We start from the raw sequence: 22,108 nt of genomic DNA on the forward strand, positions 1-22,108 counted from the left end.
AGTCTCCCAGTGGCCCTCTGGCCAATGGCAGAAGCCACAGAGGGCTGTCCTTCAGCAGTCCTATGGCAACTGAGAGCTGGAGCCAAGTGTTATTTATGGCAGGAAGTTGCTCCCTCTCTGGGCAGTGAACCAGACTTGAACTGGAGCCAACGTAGTGCTCTGGCACATTTTCTTTTAGTTCAAAAGGAGAGTAAGTGTCCAAAGGCCAGAGGGGGACACAGTGAGGGCATCCTGCCCAAAAGAGAACCAGCTCTCACAATCCATCCCCTTCAAACATGGAGAGGATCTGACAAGGAAGACTATGAGAACATACCAATCAGGACACTAAGACAAGAACCTTGTCTCTTCTGCAAGAACGGAACATGAAATTCCAGTCCCTTTTCTAGAAATGGCAAGGTGATGATCTGCTGAAGTAAGTCTGTTCTTCCCTCCAGCAAGACTATTGCAAGACACACGCAAATGCACACACACAGATGCATGCACAGACTCAGTTATGTGGCAATAGGACGTTTCCCATGGCTCAAGAGCATATTTGTGCTTGGTGGCTATGTACCGCTATCTATCAGCCAATTTCTCTTTGGCTTATCTGCATTATGGATATCTGTATTTTATATTATTATGGCTTATTGAACAGAATCATTCAACAGAATGAGATTACCAGTCAGAAAATTCAGAAAAAGGGGTGGGTGCAGTCAACACACAAAAGATAGCACTTTTACAGCAAGAAAACATTGGGCAAGATTATCTGTATGGCTTTCCGTTAATTTCCCTGCAGGGATAGAGTTGGGTTCTTTGGGCAACAGGGGTGTAGTCATCTGGGGTTGTAGGGGGGTCATAGACCCATTACTTTTTTGGGAGCAGAATCCCAGCCAGGTCTCTATGAATGAGTCAATCAGCATGAAAAGGGAGTGTGTTAGCCACCAAGAAGAGGTCCTTTTGTAGTGACTTAAGCCAATCAGAGTGAAAGGAAATGAGTCAGCCACTGAGAAAACTCTTCTCAGTAGTTAACCCACAGTCTCCCCTTTCATGCTGATTGGCTCCCAGGGACGTCTGTTGCAGTGAACTGCAGACTTGCGAGATGACAGGGAGAGCAAGGGAGACAAGGAAAAGTGGGAAAGGGGGCGTGGATGTGATGGGTGTGTGCAATGACTATCATAAAGGGACCCTGCACTTCTGAATTTGCCACTCCACTACTGCTTGGTAAGGAATAAAAAGAACAACAAAGAGAGCTCATCTCGAGGCATTCACATCTGAGCATTATATGCGTGTGTCTATGTGCTTTTTAGCCCTGCTTGGAAGCAAACACGTTTTGTTTCTTCACGCCTAATTGTAATTATACCCATTAATTATGAATAAGTCTTCAAGTTATCTGGAATCTTTAAATGAGATGGGATGAAAAGATATAAGGCAACTGAAGGTATAAAAGGAAAGGGCAGACCTGAGAAGTTCTTTACGAGAGTCATGTAGTGCAAGGGGAACAGAAGCATGCCTTGATCCTTTTGCACAGCAGGAGCAATTGTTCATCTGTCAGAGCAGTATTTGCCAGTGTCAAAATTTATTTATTATTTATTTAAAATATTTCTATCCCGCCCCTCAGGGCCGGCTCCAGGAATGCTGGGGCCCTTGGGCATCAGCTTGCCCTGGGCCCCGGTGTGGGTGCGTGTGTGCCCATGTGCGCATGCGCATGCACACACGCAGCCCCCCCATGCCCCCCACCTACCTGTCTGCTGTATTTTACCATTACCCTTAACGAAGATGGCAGCCATGGTTTCCCTAAGGGGATGATGCCTCCGCCGCCATCTTTGTTGATGGCATGCATGCGTGCTATGCACACGCATCTCTGCCATCAAATAAGATGGCGGCAGGGGCTTCAGTACCTTAGGGAAACCGCAGCCGCCATCTTCGTTAAGGGCAATGGTAAAAGACAGCAGACAGGTAGGTGGGGGGCATGGGGGGGCACAGATCATGGAAGGAGAGCAGAGGGGCGGCTGAGGGGCCCCTGTAGCTCCAGGGGCCATTGGGCCAGTGCCACACCTGACTGCCCTTTAGAACTGGCCCTGCCACCCCTCTACCCTATAATAGGGCACTCAGGGTGGCTTACAATAAAATCGAGCACGTACATAATAAAATTCTACACGATAAAAATCACAAAAACATTAAAATAAATTAAAATACATAAAATGCAATTAAAAATACATGAAAGCTGGGGTTTAGGCACTGTGCATTTGGCTATCCCTGCAAGAAGCAGCCACTGATGTAGCAGGGAAACTCTATGCTGTAGGAGTGGTGAACATTTGTCCAATTCTCTTTCAAAGTCATCCAGTTTGGTGGCCATCACTACCATTTGTGGGAACAAATTCCATAGTTTAACTATGCGCTTCTTTTTTTAATCAGGATGGCCAACTGTTTTGGTTGGGTTTTATTTATTTATACAAGCATTTATATACCACCTTATCACAAAACATTAGGACAATACAGAGCAACAGAAAACCAGTTAAAAGCAATGCAAAGCAGTTATTAAAAATGACTGGCTAATACGTGTTTTGCTGCAACATATCAGGAATGTAGAAGCAGTTGTGAAGCATGGAATGGCAGTGAGGGAGAGAGGAGGAAGAGAAATATTAATTATGTGTTTCATAACTGGGGTCAAAAGGCACACCCGTCGGACCTATAAGTTGAGGATTTAAAGTTATCTAGCTGCACCACTGGATGGCAGCCTTATTTTATTTCTTTATCAATTTATTGACCACTTATCATAAAAATCTCAATTTAAGAAAGCATGTAAATAAATAAATAGGAAGTAAAAAAAAAAGGTTTCCACCGTGTGGTGTTGATCAGGTTCCCGTTCCAGATCTCTCTTAGTGTTATGGAAAGTGCTTTTGCATGACTAGATGTTGCACTATTAATAATTTGTTACTTGTGATAATGTCAGTAACTTGATATTTTGGATATTTGCATTAATGTGTGTGTTAAAGCACTTTCCATAACACTAAGAGAGATCTGGAACGGAAACCTGATCAACCCCACACAGTGGAAACCTTTTTTTCCTTTTACTTCCTATCTATTTATTTACGTACATGCATGGGAAATGATACAGAATATGTGATGAGGAGAACAAGCTGATGGTTATTCTGGATAAGACAGAGGTAGTGCGAGTGGGAAAACCTGTTGTCCTGGTTGGAGATCTATGCTGAGTGTTGGATAGTTTTGCCCCTTCTCTGAATAACCAGGTTTGCAGTTTAACATTCTCCTGGGCTCAATACTATCTACAAGGAGGGACCTGATAGTATCATTTCGGCTAAATAAAGATCACCACTCAAAAGAATGAGTTCCCTCTTTGTGTATATTCTTCCCTTTTTGACCAATGAAAGATGCTACTAGTAACATTTTGTGAGTGTAGGTAATAGTGATGAAGATACAGAAGAGTCCGTGGAGATTCTTCTCTTTTGCTAAGGAAATTACCATAACCTAAAGCATGGGGAACCTGTAGTCCTCCAACATCTTGTTGGACTACAGCTCCCATCATCCCTGACTACTGGCCAATGGAGAGCCATAGATCCTTTATCTTTTCAGCGCCAGGTCAAGACTTTCCTCTTCTCCCAGGCATTTTAGCATGTGTTTTCAAAGTGCTTTTTAAAAAATGTGTTTTTAAATGTGTATATTTATTTTTAATGTTTTTAATTGTTGTAAACTGCCCAGAGAGCTTCAGCTATGGGGCAGTATACAAATGCAATAAATAAATAAGTAAATAGATTCCCTATTCCTGGCCTAAGGGGTATCTCCTTCCAAGTTCTCTCTTCTTTTGGAATCAGAAGCTTTCCCCAATCACAAGTTCTAGCGCCCCTTGTTGCTTTCATGGCATCTGGAGAAAAGCATGGAGAGAGCATCATTGCTGTGTTTGCAATATCAAGAAAGACACCTTGAATTGATTTACACGGAAGGGATGAAACAGCAAGCAAACGTCCCTCACATGGTCTTGTGTTGCCAAGCAGATGAGCTGTTGCCTGGTTTTTGTATATCAGCTGGGGATTTTTCAGGGCGCACGTGGCTTTGACTCTGAATGCTTTTTTAAGATGCTACATTTGGCAACTGTGGCAAATGAGGCCAAGGTTATGAATATAATCCCTGCAGAAGCCCATCAGGCACACACGAAGCTCTGTAAAATGGCATCTGTGCAATGTAGTCACATTATGATACTGTAGAGATCGAACAGCAGAGAGAGACTCGGTCAATCCTAAAATTATAATATGAAGATAATATTATTCAGTATAAGGAAAAGTAGAGTCTGTGAATATCCACTGTAATTCACAATGCTCCAGAGACAATTAGTACACTGAGTACCGAACTAATGTTGAGAAGTGGAATTTGAAACAGGGCAGATCCATACCGTATATTTAAGCACATCCAATGCACATTTAAAGCATATGACTTCCCCAAAGAATCATGGGAATTGTGGTTTGTTAAGGGTGCTGGAAAGTTATAGCTTTATGAGTGGGAAACCACAGTTTCCAGGATTCTTTTGAGGGGACATCAAGTGCTTTAAATATGCTTTGGATGTTACATAAATATATGGAAGGGATCTGCACTCCAGTGTTGCAACATGCTCTCACCTCCTAATAGAAGTACATCTCTTCAGGGTTCCAGTCAGCTATCCATGTCCTCCTCCAGCAGGTCAGTCCCTCCTGGATTTTCCATTTTTTTTTTCCAGTCGAAAATCAATACTGCATGGCTACTGAGCTTGCTGTCCTCATTGGGCTGATGGGGTTTTCTCCTCCTGGAGGTTAAGAGAGTAGGTTTTTTCTTGTTTTTAAAAGAACTTTTCACACTTCTGCAAACCTGAGAGTTCCCCTGAGCATGTTGATATTTCCATCTTGTGAACTGGCACTTACCACTGAGTAAGATGTCCCAACATATGTGCAGTGAAGATACATATTGGGAAGTGGGATGGTGGTGGTGAGCCTCATCCCAAGCCATATGAAATCACTCAGTTCGCCCATATTGCCCCTTTATGCAAAGTTTTTATGTGTGTAAGCATGGCCCAGGGCATGTGCACAGAGCCTATGTATGCACACTTGGTGCTTGCATAGTGACCACACAGGTGATTAGGAACACAGGAAGTTGTCTTATACATTAGTCCATCTTGCTCAGCATTGTTGACTCTGACTGGCAGCAGGCAGCTCTCCAGCATTTCTTGCTCTCTCTTCCATGCGTGTTCATTGCATGTAGGCTGAATGGTGTGAATAGCGCTCGTAGCACCAGAATGAAATCCCACAAACCCACTGCATAGGTCTCAGCCAGTCACTGTCCTCTTTGCTCCTGCAGCTCACCTCCCAAACAAGCCCAACCACAAAATAACAATGACCAAACCCTCACAGCGTGTTGCAGGGACCAATAAAAGGAGGAACGAAAGGCATTTTTATTTGTTAGCAGAGCCGTGTAAATAATCAATATAAAGAGAAAATGGGTCAACAACAAAGATTAAAAATCTTCAGACAGCTTTTGGTGCAGCAGTGCCAGTGACTTAGGGAGCAATCCAAACCCAGAATCTGCCCGGATGAGTGAGTTAGGATCTGGAGAATCCCCAGCTCAGCCAGGGCTATGCCAGCATAAGCCTCCATCCCCAGCTCAGACAAGGCCAGCGTAAGTCCTCAAAGCTGTGCCCCAGGGACAGGATCAGGCAAAGGGGGGCTTATGCTAAATCCTAACTCTGTCCATCACATGACCTGGCAACCTGGTGGAACTTACACTGGCCAAATGGGTGGTGCAAGTCAAATTCTGTTTTAAAAGTTTGCTTTCCCTCTGCAAGGCTTGGGCCAGCTCAGCTGGCAGCAGTTATTGTTATTTATTATCCACCATTCTCCAACAGGTCCCAGGGCAGGTTACAGCAATTTAACAGTCAATATTAGAAGCAGAAGGGAGTAGAAAAAGAGGAAGGCCAAACAAGAGATAGATTGATTCCATAAAGGAAGCCACAGACCTGAACTTACAAGATCTGAACAGGGTGGTTTACTACAGATGCTATTGGAGGTTTATTTATTTTATTTTATTTAGGTTGCTGATTCATAGGGTCGCCATAAGTCATAATCAACTTGAAGGCACATAACAACAACAATTAGAAGCAATTAAAACAAATTACATTCACTGGAATAGGGTGGGTCCTGAAAACACATATCTCAGGTGTCAAAGGCCATTAAAGAACCGCCTCTCCAGCATACGTTGGAAACTCTACAATGGAGGTGTCAGACACACCTCTGTGGAAAGGGAATTCCACAACCTAGGATCCACCAAAGAAAATTGAATGGGGAAGGGTCATAGCTCAGTGGTGGTGCATCTGCTTTGCATGCAGAAGGTCCCAAGTTCAATCCCCGGCATCTCTGGGTAGGAATGGGGGACAGTCTGAAATCCCGGAGAGCTGCCACCAGTCAACGTAAACAATACTGAGCTAGATGGACCAATGACCTAATCCAGTATAAGGCAGCTTCCTGTGTGTCCACTCTTGGGCCACTTCCATCCCCAAATCCTTTTTGTTTTTAAGCTTTGTTTAAAAAAAGATGTTTTGAATGCTTTTTAAAAAAATGTTTTTACAGATGTTTTAGTGTAGTTTAAAGTCTGTTTTTGTGATGTTTTAAAGTGTTTTTGGTGCTTTTGTTTGCTGCCCTGGGCTCCTGCTGGGAGGAAGGGTGGGATATAGAACAAATAATAAATATAGATAAATCCCTGAGGTCAGCAGAACTACCAAGAGGGCCTCCTCTGCCGATCTTGAGACCTGAGAAGGTCTCTGCAGGTAAGATATTTGGGGCCTAAGTCACTCCTGAACGAGATTTGGACCTGGTAAACTTTACACCTGCTTAACATTATCCATAGTTAGAATTGCTCCCACACAGAGGTGCTCTCTCCAGTTTTTATTCCAAAGCTTTTTTTTTTCAGAAGCATTTTCAAACATGTAAATCACAGATAGCACCATGAGCTTACCTTAGCCTTGCTGCACATCACTGGCAGTGAGTGATGCCTTGCATTACACCTGTGGGGAAATGGGGAAACTAGCAAGAACACTGGACATATGAAAGAACATATGAAGGCTTAAAATGGAGAGAGTGAACAGGGTTCCTGATCGCAAGGAGGCTGTTAAGCCCTTGTTAGGCCTCCATAGGTAGGGGTATGTCAAATGGCCCTGGGTCCATGCCCCCCCAGCCTTGCTTTGCCTTTCCTCTGCAATGACTGGATTGTCCTAGTCAGAGTTGTTTATTAGGGAACAGGGTGTTATGTTCCACTCTATTTCCCCCCTGAATGCAATCCAGCAGTTCTTTGATGAGGACTGGTAGGTGTGGGCTGAAGCCTCACTCTGTGGCTGGCCTGCCCATTTCATGGGCTCCTTCTTCTCAGCACTTTCCCACTGTTGGGCCTCAACCCACCTGGAACTCCAGTCAGGCCCTCTCTGCCCTGCCCCTTTTCTTCCTTCTCACTTACAAGGAACTCTGAAGCCTTACTGTCAAGGCTTCACTGCAGGACAGAGAAATGGCATATGTTGTCTGGCTGCAGGCTTGCCTCCTCCCAGGCATTCTCCACCAGCAAGCTCTGCTGACCAGACCCTAGCCCTGCATCCATGTGGTCCTTCACAGTGCATTCGAATGAATTCCCTGCAGACCTTCCTGCTCTCCACGAGAAGGTCAAGGGGTGAAGACCAGCACATGCACTTTCACTCTGGAGTTTCCCTACCAAAATTCTTCATTCAGCGTAGCCACCTTACAGTCAGCAACAGAGTGTCCTGAGAGGCTGAAATGTTCTCCTGCCAATTTCTGAATATTGCTCTTTCTGTCATCAGTTTTGTTTCTATTTATTATTTTTCATAGCAACTGCCCACTTTGTTTTGCCTAGTGTTGGCAGAGTTAGGCTGTGGATCAGCAGTAGCACAACGGACTGAGTGTGTGTGTGTGTGTATATAAGACTTTACCTGTAAGAAAGCAGACTTTTACTCTACTGCAATCACTAAGGCTTACTCTATTGAAAGAAATACATAGTAGATAGGAAAGGGATTCTAGTTCTAACTAGCTCAGTTGGACACACAAAGGCCAGACGTGGGCATTGCCCTCATGTTGCAGGTGAGAGAGACAAAGGAAAAATGTCTCTTCTCCTTGAGAGTTACAGAAGAAGCAGGAAGGAGAGTTTGGAATGTGTGGTCAGTCCCTAAGAGTATCTGTTTACAGGAAGGAAGATCATCAGTAGATGAGTAAAGGACAGGTGTAGCAGAGCATCCTGGAGGACTCCTCACTATCTCCCCTCTGGTATGAAAATGCCCAATTCAAGGTGCATTCCCACAATTCCAACATGTAGAGGACAGAAGGACATTATAGGCACATGAGCTCATATATCACATTGGAAGCATCCCTACTCAAGGTGAGTGTATTGAGCAATATTTATTACACCTCACTGGACTTGGGAAGGATCAGGCCTCAGTGTAATAAGTGGCAGAAGAGACTCACAGGATATAACAAACAGTACTTGTTTGAACAAGTAAAAAAAAAAAAGCTATCTGTTACAAGAGAAACTATGTATACAAACACAAGAGATCTGCAGAACAAGGGCAGATTTCCTACAAAATATTCTAACAAAACTTTGCCTGAACTTTAAGCCTTTACACATTCAGCTGCCATGATTAATGAGTGCAAGGAGCTACATTCCAGTTTTTTAGGGTCTAAAATAGCTTTTGGGTGCCTGGTGAAAACCTGGATCAGCACATTTCTACCTCTGAACCAACTCGTCTGTTAAGTAATATGCAGGCTGATGAATTTATCTTTGCCAGTGTGAAAACTCTGCCCTATCTATTAAAATGTAAGCAAAATTGCAAAGGTTCTGAATGCCTGAATGTAGACGGCTCTGAGGAGCAAGGAGATCATAGAACCTGTCCAATCCTGTCCAATACTCTGCAGGAAAGGCAGAGCTAGATCATCTGCAAGTGCTTTCATTGAGGGAGCACACACACATCCCAGTAATTGGTTCCATTGTGGAACTGCTGATCTGAAATCTACTCTCTATAATTTAAGCTTATTCTATCCATCTCTGCTCTCTATAGCAGCAGAGAACAAGTCTTTGCTATCTTCTATGTATTTGTTTTATTTATCCATTACATTTATATTCCACCTTTCCTCCAAGGAGCTCAGAGTTCTCCTCCTTCCCCTTTAACCCTCACAACAACCCTATGAGATAGATTAGGCTGGGAGACAGTGACTGGCCCAAGATCACCCAGTGAGTTTCATGGCTGAGGGAGGACTTGAGCACTCATCTCCTAGGTCCTAGTCTGACTCTCTAACCATTACACCACCAGCAGAAATGGCTCACCAGGTGGGCAGAGCCACCATCCTGATCTGCTTCAGAGGAGAAGGAGTCAACTTACAGGATGATCCAGAGAGTGAGCTCAGGTCACAATCCAAAGTCAAGGATGAGGCATCAACAAAAGAGACAAAGTCCAATAACAGTCTGGAATCATTCACAGCAAACAGACTAAAACAACTAAAGGAATTGTTACAGCAACTTTCCCCTAGGACTAAAGGCATTATCTAGGAGCCTTCTAAACACCCACCCACACACACACCAGCACAGCTGTTGGTCATCAGAGCTATCCAAAAAGTTAGATCTACTCAAGTCATGAGGAACCAGCTTCTCACAAGTAGCCCTTTACTCTCAATGATGACTTAACCTTCGCACAGGCAGTCTGTCACATGGCCACTATGCCATAATGTGCCGGCATTCACTCGGGCTTGGAGGTGTCTTGGATTCCATCTCTGTCTCTGAGCCCAGGTTCTCTGTAGGAGATGCTGGCAGCTGATGTACCATCAGGCCTAATGATCCTGGTTCTGCCTTGCTGCTGCCTATCTGCACCTATTCTTCTGTATGGTTTCTTTTGAGGAGTGCCAAGTCCTCCCCTGACTAGGATTCCTTCTCAGCAGGTGGGTCACTGCTGCTTACCAGGAGGAGAGGGGTGAAATGGCGGGGAGGTCAGCGTAGTCAATCTGGCACTCCTGCCGTGGCAATTGTACCACACTGACCTCCCTGTCACCTGGCCACTCCCTCTATCTCTCCTGGTAAACAAAGCGTCCCACCTTCTGGGAAGCGAATGTCGTGGCTCCACCCTTCCCAGTGAGCTGCTTCTGTCTTCTACCTGACAGCTAGGGATGGGTGAGAAATTCAATTCAGTTTGCATTTCAACCCAAAGCTATTGCATCCATACTTTCGGAAACAAACTTGAGAACCAAAACACAGCCATCCTTCAAAATTCACATTTACTCAAATATTGCTATGCAGTTTGCCAACCAAACAAAATTTACAAAAATGCATATGTTAGGGGAAAGTGTGCATAAAAATCAATATATGAGTGAAACTAACACAAAAAATGCATTATATGACGAGAAATCGCTTGCAAAAATGTGTACCTTGGTCAAAACTGCTGACACAAATGTGTTTATCAGGAGAAATTTGCACTAAAATCCTGAAGAATTTTCATGAGGGTTTAAAAAAAATAAAGAATCCACAAATTGCTGCAGAAATGTGGAGAACTGAATTTAAGATTGGAAAAATGAGAAACAGAGAACTGAAACTGACAGATCTTTCCATCCTTAGTAACATTCCATCAGGAATTTTAAGAGAACTGTCATATCCTGCACTCAGTCTTCTTTTCCCCAGGTTAAACATTTTATTATTATTATTATTATTATTAGCAGAAGAAGAAGAAGAAGATTTATATCACACCCTTTCTCCCAGTAGGAGCCCAGGGTGGCATATTCAGCTCCTTCAGCATTTCCTCACAAACCTTTTCCTATATGCTTAGTGAAATTTGGCGCTCAGAACTACACACAGAATTGCAGGTCAAGTCTGATTAGTGCAGCTGTTGTAAATTATTTGACGCTTGAAGGTTATGGGAAGGGATGAACCAATTAAATACTTTGAAACTACAGTTCTGTCCATGCAGCCTAAAACTACACTTGCCTTTTTTTGCAGCTTCAACACACTGCTGACTCATGTTCAGCTTCTGATCAACCACAATCCTGAGGTAATTTTTCAAATGCCAAGACATCTCCCATCAGCTCAGTGCCAAGGCAATTTTTGACACTTTCATCTCTCCTAGCATTTAGTCCCGAGTGTTGCTAGGTTCAGTGCAAAGATCCAGCCACAAACTTAGATGGCTTTAAAAGAGGATTAGACCATTACATGGAATAAGGCTATCAATGGCTACTTGCCATGATGGCTATGTTCTACCTCCACTGTTGGAGAAAGTATGCTTCTGAATTCCAGCCACTGAGAATCACAAATGGGGAGAGTGCTATTGCACTCAGGTCTAGGTTTCTCATTGGCATCTGGTTGGCCACTGTGAGAACAGGATGATGGACTAGATGGACTTATTTCACATGAATGTTGTGGCACCTACCGTTTAGAATTCCCTCCCGTTAAATATTAGACAGGCGCCATCTCTGTTATCTTTTCGGCACCTACTGAAGACCTTTCTCTTTCAACAAGCCTTTTAAGTAGAGACCTTATCCCAGTCTGTGTCTGTGCTGGAACTTTTTGTTTAGATGTTTTTGAAGCTTGATTTTTAAAAAATGTTTTTAAAGATAAAGATGTTTTGTTTTCAGGTTTTTAAAGATGCTTTGTTTAAATAAGGTTTTAAAGATATTTTGTTTTAATATGTTTTTGGTCTTTTGTTTATAAGATGTTTTAGAGTGTTTTTGTTTGCTGCCCTGGGCTCCTTCACCTCCTAATCCCACTTCCCTATTGTAACTAGGGAAGGGGGATAAATTTGATTCAGTTCACATTTACAGGTAAACCTACCTTATTTACACTTTCCAAAACAGTATGAGAACCGAAACACAGCCATTCTTTTAAATTCTCACTTCCCCATATTTTGCATGGCAATTCTCCACCCCAATAACATGTACAAAAATGCATATACTGGGGTAAGACATGCATGAAAGTGTATATATTAGTAAAAAATAACATACAAAATGCACTAATAGAACTTGTTTTGAAGAATGAGTGTATTAGGCAAAATTGCATACAAAATGTGCATTATTGTAGAAATTGCTAATTTATTATCATCAGGATATTTTAAATTGCAAAGTGGGAAACTGGACTGGAAAAATGAGAAAATTAGAGCAACCAAAAGTGACAGATTCGCCCATCCCTAATGATGAGTATTTAAGAATATCCAGAGAAGTATTTGGACTCTTTATGCCAGTCTTCTGCTTTCTGTCTGTCATACTGCAGCCATTTATATACAGTAAGAGCAAGGACCTTTAAACCTTTATGTATCTTTAAATACATAGAATATACTAGAAATAAATTCCCCTTGTTATCATCCTCCAATGGACTAGGCTTTCCATGATAAAACGTTAATGAAAGAAAATGTTCATGGATATTGCTAGCAGCTGCTGATTCGGTGTAAAAGATATCAGAGAAATGTTTCTGGTTCTCCAAGAGTCTGGGATTTTATGTATACATATAATCATTAAGGAAGGGCACAGAACTGCAGACTGTGCACTGTTGCTGGAAACACAGAGCCCACTTTATTGCTGCTGATGACTGTGTAGCAGATTATGTGCACACACAAAAATACTGATAACCACAACTTGTTTGTCTGCTTAAAATCCATTTCATTGTATAGTTACTGCCATGGCATGGTAAGCCAAAATGAGAGAAGCCACACAACGCAGTGCAGCACAGTATTTCAAGAAGTGAGGCCCAAAGCAGCAGCAGGCCATATTTGTTTGGACTTGGGATGCCCTGTGCTCTTTGGAGAGCAATTTGTACACAGTGTGGAATCATGCCTGCTTCCAGCTTGGCAGTGTTAACAAATTACCATCTTATAAGGGAAGGCATCATTTAAAATTGGAGAGCATATTATACCAAATATTGATCCTGCTGCCGCATCATGCATTCGGTGAACATGGCATAGGCCTATTTTCTTTATCTTTGAGACTTGAATACTGAATACTGAAATATGTAAATTATGCAACAACTATGCAATTATCAGTCAAACCAATTAAATTAGATTTGATTAGACACCACCATATTTCAGCATTAGTGAAGGAAGCAACAGTTTATTAGATAAAACAGCAAATCACCCTGTCATTGGAAAGGCAGGGGTGTAGCTCTCTGGGGTCTCAGGGAGGTCATAGACCCCTTACTTTTTTGAGAGCAGGGTCCCAGCTGAGTCCCTATGTCTCAAGCATCATATGTCAGTCAGCATGAAAGGGGAGTGTATTAGCCACTGAGAAGAATCTTCTAACATGTTTGTACTTTCCTACTGATTGCAGCCAATTAGAGCGAAAGGAGATGAATCAGCCACTGAGAACAGTTCTCAATATCTAACACCCTCCCATTCCATGCTGATTGGCTCCTAGGGATGTCTGTTGTTGTTATGTTATGTTATGTTACCGTTTGTTTCTATGCTACCTTTTGGCTCAAAAGGCCCTCAAGGCAGCTCACAAAAAATAAGCCTGCCATCCTGGGTGATGGGAAGCATGCACGCTGATGCATGCGGTGAAGCACCCAGGCTTATTTAAGTTGCCCGCCAGCTGTGTGCGCATGTGAGGGTGATGTTGGCTGGGAGAGCGGAACTCCTGCTCCTAACTCAGCACCACCATCTGGTTGCACACAACCCACTGTTGGTGGGGATTGCAGAGCGGGAACTCCACTCTCCCAGTCACAGGAGCCCTTGGCTACCTGCAGCCAACCGCAGAGTCCTTCAGCTACTGCCCAACCTGGCCACATGCTGGTGCCAGACCTGGCCCATGACCCAAGAAGGCTCACCATGGCTAACATGCGCATCCCTTTAAAAAATAAGGAACTGGGCTGTGATGAGAAGCATTGGGCCAGCCAGCTGCAGCTACCACCAGCTGCATTACCACCACCTCTGGGCTCCATCCCCAATGTACACTACATTGGTACCCAGAGGCATTCTGTGAAAACAAAGGCCATATTTGCATTTTACATTTAAAGTTATCTTATATCACTTTAAATAGTCATGGCTTCCCCCAATGAATCCTGGGAACTGTAGCTTGTAAGGGTGCTGAGAGTTGTTAGGAGACCCTTATTCCCTTCACAGAGGTACAATTCTCAGAGTGCTTTAACATCCAATCCCTCTTCCTAGGGGACTCTGGGAATTGTTGCTCTGTGGGGGAAATAGGGGTCTCCTAATGACCCTCAGTGCCCTTAACAAACTACAGTTCCCAGGAGCCATGGCTGTTACAGTGGTATAAAACTGCTATAAATGTAAGGTGCAGATGCAGCCAAATATGGAGCATTGGATGAGTGCTGCTGTCTGGTTCCCTATTTCACCACTCATTTTCTGTAATCTTATTATAATGGCCAACCAGGTGTTGCCAAGAGGGATGGGACTCAGAGGGCACCTTTTCAAGGGCTTCTTCAAACCTAGAGCCAGCCCAAACAAGCTGAAAGAAGGTAGGCATGGAGATTATACAAGGAAGGGAAAAGCAAAGTTCTGTAATACAGATTCAAAATCAACTTGTACTTTGTTGTTGTTGGTTTTGGTGCAGAAACAGGAACAGTGTATTCTCTTTTTTAAATTAAAAAAATCTTTTTATTTGCATCTTCAGTGCCAGTGCATTGAAAGGTTTTTTATTTCTATTATTTTTATTTCCATTTGCTAGCAAAGCACAGTAGCACGTAGGCTGAAGCAGTAACTGTCAAGTACAATCAAAATGGAAAGCTTGCCATTTGAAAATTTCCATGAGAGCTTCACTCTGAGAAATGCATGAGAATTGTTGCCCCCCCCCTTTGTGTTTTAGATAGGCAAGAACAAGGACAACATGATGTCGGTGTGTGCGTATAGAGATCATACAAAGAAGAAATTCTAGGGACGCATAGATCAGTAAATAAGCCAGGCCAGGCATGTTTCTTGTAAGAGTCTTTACTGACAAAATTACTAAAGCACAGTTCTCTCTCTCCAAACTACTTTCCCCCACACCAGAGCTTCTGCAAGTTCCTTCTTATCTACTTGCCCACCAGCTGCTGACCTTGGCAAACCTGGCGCTCTGTTCTGCTCTGCTTAACCCGTTTATTGCAGGTTTCCTTCTCTCACTAAAAATCCCTGTCTGTGAGTCTCACAGCTTGCTTTACTGAACAACACATGATAGCTTCTATAAAGTTACTTCTTGAAGTGCATAGCATTCCTTTCAAATATCCACTTTAGCATCCTCTTATAATTGCCTGGAATTTTCGAGCACATCCAAAATACATAAAAAAAAACTTACAGAAAGGCTAGAAACAAACAGTACATGCAAAAATGGTTTATTCTGAAATCCTCATAACCCTTATATGCAAAGGCAGAGACAATAACCAACAGACACCTGTGTTAAGTGAGGCCACACTTTTCCCCCCAGAAGCACCTATGCCCTTAGGGTGATTCTTATTAATCTTAAAGAGAGTCTCTGTCTCTTCTCTTTTGGGGTTCGATGTCAGGATTGGCCAGCTTCCCCATAAACACAATGGACCCTGAACAGAAGGAAGAAAAAGATGCTCTTTAGTTGTGAACTTCAAAATAATGGTAACAATTTCATTTTCTTTATGAAGAAATTTCTATCCCTTCTAGAACCTATGCTCTACATGGCAGAGCTTACAACAGTTTAAAACTCGCAATGTTATAATTAATAATGAGGATTTATGTTGAACTTCCCCATCTGTTCATCCATTATCTTTACAAATTGTTACAACAGACAGTTTGAAAACTATAGCTAGTGCTATGTTCAGCAGCCAGATTACAGTCTGGGACCAGAAGGTCTGAACACTTTATACCAATTCTGGCCCAACTACACTGACTATTGATTAGTTTCTAGGCTCAATTCACTGTGCTGGTATTTACCTTTAAATCCCTCCAGGGCTCAGGCCTGCAATACTTCAAGGACCATTTCTGTTAGTATGAACCGATCTATACCCTGCAATCTTCATCAGAGACCCTTCTCTGTGTGTCCCACCCAAAAGAGATGCAGAGGGTGGCCACATGGAAATGGCCTTTCCAATGGGGAACCCCTGTCTGTGTAATGCTCTTCCCAGAGAGAGACACCTGCCTCCATCTGGTGCTGAGAGTTGTTAGGAGACTCCTATTCCCCTGACAGAGCTCCAGTGGCCAGAGGGGTTTAACAGTCAGCCTCTCTTCTGGGGATTGTAGCTCTATGAGGGGACTAGGAGTCTCCTAGCAACTCTCAGCAGTCAGCACCCTTCACAAACGACACTTCCTGTTGAGCCCCAGGTCTCTCAGGAGAATCAAGGAGGGGGGGTAGAGGAGCTTCTGCCCCCTCAGCCAGAGCAAGGGGCAGAGCCAGAGGAATTTGAGACTTTCGAAGACACTGGGGAGGGAGTGTGCTTGACACTGTGCCAGTTCCCACGGACAGTCCTCCTGCTGGAGAGGTCGTGTCAACAGAACCATTGGGGGAATCTCTGGCATGCGTGCCAATTCCAACCCCTCTGGATCCCCCTTTTGACACTTCAAATGCTTCCCCGCCTCCTGACCTCCAGCCTGAACCTATCCAGTCGGTATTGTCAGATGAGCCGTTGGAGGCGCGCCCTCCTTCACCCCGTGCCAGACGTTGCAATAAGTGCACCGGTCAGAGGGATGTTCTTCGAAGGAGTGAGAGATTACGTGCAAAGACCTTTCCTATTTAAGGTTGGGCCCCCCTGACTGGGGTGCTGAGTCAACTTCCTTCATATGCTGCAGAGTATGCTTAGTAGCTTAGATAGGGATTGCAGTGAGTTAGTTTAGTCGAGTTAATGATGCCTTTGATGTTTCAATTACCCTAATAAAACGAGAACTGCTTTCACCCTTGTCTCTGTCTCGTGCCTCACACTCTGGGCAGGACACTTCCCAGGATTCTGTGGGAGAAGCCATGACTGTCTAAAGTGAAACAAAGGTCTGGTGTGGATATGGCCAGGGACGGCTTTGGTTTAAATTTGGGTGGGAGACTACATGTGCCTGCTCTAGAATAAAAAGGTGGGGGAAACCCTGAAAAAGAATGATACTGTTCACAATGTATTTCTTTTGGAAAGGAAAGGGGCTTCCCCTCTGCCCACATCCTGCTCAGGGCAAGAGCCATGAGTCGGAGACGAAGGTGAATGCAGTTTTTGTTTTATTAAAGTAATGGATACATCAAAGGCAGTTCGCTTCATAGAAGTTCCTATGGTAACTCACTACAATTCCCTAACTAAACTCTACACATGCTCTGCAGCGTATGGAGTAAGTTGACTCAGCACCCAAACCTGAGATCTGCAGTCTTAAGTAGGAAAAGTCTGGGATCATAATCTCTGACTCCTTCGCAAGCCCTGCCTCTGCCCTGTCCATTTCTTGCGGCGTCAAGAGCGAGGTGAAGGGGGGCATGCTTCCAACTGCTCATCCGAAAGAACCAGCTCCTTAGCAACAGGCTCGAGATCAGGGGGCAGAGATACGTTTGAAGCATCCCAAGAGCTGCTTGGTAAAGGGGGTGTCAACATGCGCTCCGAAACATCGCTTAACTGCTCTTCTGGCATGTCTGGGGGCTGCGTGCTGTCCTCTTCGGAGGCAGCGCCGTCCATGGAAATTGGCACGAAGTCAAACTCACTCTCTTCCCCAAGGTCTTGAGGAGACTCAACAACTATTGGATCCTCCACGCCTTCTGACTGCTGGGGAACCTGAAACTCATCCCTTTCCCCTCCCTGGGCCTCGTGAGACAGCTGGGGCTCAACAGCCCAGTGCCTGCCCAATCTCCCTCCCTGCCCCTTTCTCTCCCTTCCACCTTCCTTCCTACCCCTACCCCTACCCTTCCTCCCCTTCTCTTCCCCCCTTCTCTTCCCCTTCCCCCTCCTCCCCTCTCCCTGCCCTTCCCCCAGGTCAGTTTCACCTATCCTAAGAATGATTGTACAGGCTTAAATCCCATGGAACTCAAAAAGCATGCAAATGATCAAACCTGCCCTCCCCTCCCTCTCCCTCCTATCCCCTCCCTCTCCTTCCCCTCCCTTCCTCCTTCCCTTTTTTCTTCCCCTGCCCCTCACCCATGATCAGTTTTACCTATCCTAAGCATGATTGCACAGGAGTAAATTCCATTGAACTAAATAAACATGCAAATGATCTGGCCTGCCTTTCCCCTCCCCCTCCTCTCCTTCCCCTCCCATTCTTCCTTCTCCCTTCTCCTCCTCCCTATGATCAGTTTCACCTATCCTAAGCATGAATTCACAGGAGTAAATCACACTGAACTCAATAAGCATGCAAGTGATCAAACCTGCCCTCCTCCTCCCCTCCTGCCTGCTCCCATCCCCCTCCTTCCTTCTGCCCTTCCTCCTCCTCCCCTACCCCTGCTCTTCCTCCTCCTCCCCTCCCCCATGGTCAATTTCACTTATCCTAAGCATGATTGCAGGGAAGTAAATCCCACTGAACTCATAAGCATGCAAATGATCAATCCATTCTCAACAAACTTTCACAGGATCCCATTTCTTACCTCACAGATTAAAAAGCAGAGAAATACACTAGTAGGCCAAAAAAGAAAAACCCCTTAGGGTTTACGTTTGCACCTATAGCCAACAGATATTTATTTCAAAGTTTAAAAAGCAGGGAAATTGCGCAGCTATAGTGAATGCACCAGGGGAGCAGGAGACCTGGCCTCCTCTTTGAGATATTGTACTGCCCTACAAATTGGTCAAAATGCAAACACAATTTGGGTTGGTCTTTCACAGTCCAATCCACTTGCTGTGTAGCTTGGAAGAACAATAATACTTCAGGATGTGCACTGTTTGGTAACCCTATCTGAAATCTAGAGATTTGGAGTAATGTTTGGAATAAAGATCTGCTAGAATCTGCTCAGAGGCGCATGTTACCAAATTGTTCCAAGCGACACAGGAAGTGGATTGGACTGTGAAAGACCAGCCCAAATTGTGTTTGCATTTTACAAATTTGTAGGGCAGTACAATATCTCAGAGAGGAGGTCAGGTCTCCTGCTCCCCTCGTGCATTCACTGTAGCTGTCCAATTTCCCTGCTTTTTAAAGTTTGATAGAATATCTGTTGGCTATAGGTACATTCTTAAACCGCAAGGGTTTTTTTGTCTGTTAGTGAATATATGATGTAGAATGAAGGCTAAACTAGATGCAGCATTAGACATGCCATCAGCTCTGTCCTTCCCCCATCCCCTTTCTACAATAACAGCTGCATGAAGTCCTAATTAGGATTGGGACTATGGTGCAGAGGGATTGGAGGTTTAACTTCTCCATGCATGTTGTTGTATTGCCAAAAATAACCCCCCAAGTTACTACTATTTGCATTTGCTGTAGCTGTGTAGTCTGTAACCTTCCTCAACTCTAGGTTACTGAGAATATCTACAAGGGGCACAAACAATCCCCACCCCCATGTGTTTAATGGACACTTTGGGTCACATGACTGTGTGAGTTAACCCTGCCTCTCTCCACATGTCCCACCAACTGAATGTGAAAAACATCCACCAACACCTATTACTTTCCTGTGTACGAAGATTGCCTCATGTGTGTGTGGGATTATGAAAAATTAAAATGGCAGCTCCCATACCCAGACACTTTTACATGGTAAGGCATCAGTAGTGGACTCTACTGTGGCACTGGGACCTTGGCAGCTGCCCAAGGATTCCAAGTGTTGATAGCAGGTCTGGGTCCCAGTGTGGAATATGTTTCAAGCGACACAACGGAAGGCATACATCTTCCAAAAACTGTTTTCCCTTCCTTTTAATCCTCTCCCCTGTCCACCTTCAACCCAGCACAATCTTGGATTCCTGCACTGACCCAGGGATTGGACTCGATGGCCTTATATTCCAACTCTGCAATTCTATGAGTCTGTGAAGGCTTCAGTGGGAGATGGAGGAATCTCTAACATGTTCCTTCAGCCCTCCCTCCCCCTCCAAGTCATTACAGCAGAAGCAGGGAACATTTGCCTCTCCAGCCATTAATGGATTACAGTTCCCATCAGCCTTGATCCTTGGCCATGCTGGTTGCGGCTGATGGGCGTTGTAGTTGGGCAACATCTGAAGGGCCACAGGTTGCCCACCTCTGCATTACAGGGACTGTACGCCCACTGCCGTAACCCATCTCAAACCAACACACTCTGCAGGAATATCAGTTCTTCCCAGATCTGGCCTCATGGTGTTGTACTCCAGAGACCCAACCGAGCCACTCTGCTCATGCCAGGTGTTTACTGGATCAGCAAACCTGCCCACAAGATCATTTAAACCTTCAAGAGGAAAGTCTGCTTGCAGGTTAAATGTTCGCAAAGGAGCAAGGCTAGTGTCAAGATCTGCCATTATTGGGCACCTGCTGAGGCCCACAGTCCTGAAGGGAGCCCACTTACTGGTGTTCCTTAGCCCTGCTCCTCTGCTGCCTGTTGACATGCACTTATTTGACCTTGCGAACAGTGACAAGAGCAAGGAAATGAAGAAGTATCTTCCATTTGCCTCGAGCTCTCCCTCCGGGCCCAGAGGAATAAGACAAGCAAATGGGCAGCCGTGGCAAGGAGGAGGTGGGAACGTTCAGAGCAGAGATCCACTGTGAGCATCTTGCACAAAGGCCTCCCCAAAACCTGGTTCTGGCGCTGGGGTGGGGGGTTGGAAGTGTGGTGCAGTGGATAGAGTTTCAGACTAGGACCTAGGAGACCAGGGTTCAAATCCCTGCTCAGCCACAGAATACACTGGGTGACCGTGGACCAGTCACTGTCTTTCAGCCTATAACCTACTTCCCAGGTTTCTTGTGAGGACAACATGGCAAGGGGGACAGCCATTGATTGATTGATTGATTGATTGATTGAATTTCTTAGTCGCCCATCTGGCTGGCTATCCAGCCACTCTGGGCGACGTACAAAATAAGCATACAGATACAATAAACATTAAAAATCTGGACACAAAGATCATAAAATCTAACCCACCCCATGTATGTGGTCTTGAACTCCTTCGAAGAAAAGCGAAGTGTAGCCTTAAAGGAAAGTCACCCTCAAACAGGAGGATAAAAAACTGGTGATGATAATGATGTGTGTGGGGGGGTGTCCTGCTCTTGGTTTGGAGGAGAGTTTAAATAAATTTCGTTTTTACATGCCAAATTAGGGTTTAGACACTACCGCAATTCCCAAGACTCTAATTCTGTTGCTGTAAGGTTACCGAGAGCTTTGATAAAGCCTGTCTGCCATCACAATGATAAATTATCAGTAATTCAATATGGAAGTTGCTGTAACAAAAATACTGATTGTGTAATTGCTAAAAATAACAGTAATTTTCCTCCTTTATTGCAGTCACTATTATTTCCTGAAAATGAGCTGTCACTCATCCTAATCCTCAGTTTAAAGCAGCAGGTTACTTTCAGACAGTATGATTTTTGCAGAGAGCGTAAAACAGTGATGCAGATTACAGCCATCACCCCTTACTAAGAACAGGTTGTTAAATGTTATACAGCCAATAAAGAATGGATTTATCTCCCATATTTTCTCCTATGGATAATATACTAATGGCAGCCATGTGGCTGCAGCATTTGTTGAGCATCCCATAGCCTCTCTTTAAACCTAGGAGGGACATTAATGTAGGACAGGGGTGGAGACCCTCTGGAGCTGTTGGACTCCAATTCCCATCAGCCCCAGTCAGCATGCCCAATGGTAAGGGTTTATGGGAATTGTACTCCAGCAACATATAGAGGACTGCAGGTTCCCCATCCCTGATGTAGGAAGAAGCCTTGCAGAAGCCTCCCTCAAACCTGCAGCCAAGCTTAGAAACAGCCTTTTAATGGGTTGGATGATGATGGTCCCATGGTAGATGTGAAAAAAAATCTCTAAGTGTAAACCAGACTTCCCCAACCTGGTGCCCTCCAGATTTAATCTTTAGCCATGCTGGCTGAGGCTGATGGGAGTTGGAATCCAAAACATCCAGGGGGCACCATCTCAGAAAGGCTAGTGTAAGCATTTAACATAGGATTCAACATGCTCTGTGTGCTAAAAACATGCTACACAATAGTATTAGTGATGAAAAATTATGATGATGATGATGTTCATGGTGCTTTTCAAAGGAAGAGAGGACAGGTCTCTGTCCTAAGTGGCTTACATTCTAAAATTATGCAGAAGGAAGACTAGCAGGGGAA

General features: G+C 44.3%; 1 protein-coding gene across 1 annotated transcript in view; it reads right to left on the bottom strand.

The window, feature by feature from the left end:
- Nucleotides 1-14,955: 14,955 nt before the first annotated feature.
- Nucleotides 14,956-22,108, bottom strand: part of SERPINI2 (serpin family I member 2) — a 43,690-nt gene continuing 36,537 nt past the window's right edge. Inside the window, exon 9 of the mRNA XM_061637731.1 lies at nt 14,956-15,504. Within this exon, the coding sequence (XP_061493715.1) occupies nt 15,428-15,504 (77 nt within the window). The 3' untranslated portion in view covers nt 14,956-15,427. The remainder of the gene's footprint in view (nt 15,505-22,108) is intronic.

The sequence above is a fragment of the Rhineura floridana genome, chromosome 7, assembly GCF_030035675.1.
Source record: "Rhineura floridana isolate rRhiFlo1 chromosome 7, rRhiFlo1.hap2, whole genome shotgun sequence".
In the NCBI taxonomy this organism is placed as follows: Eukaryota; Metazoa; Chordata; class Lepidosauria; order Squamata; family Rhineuridae; genus Rhineura; species Rhineura floridana.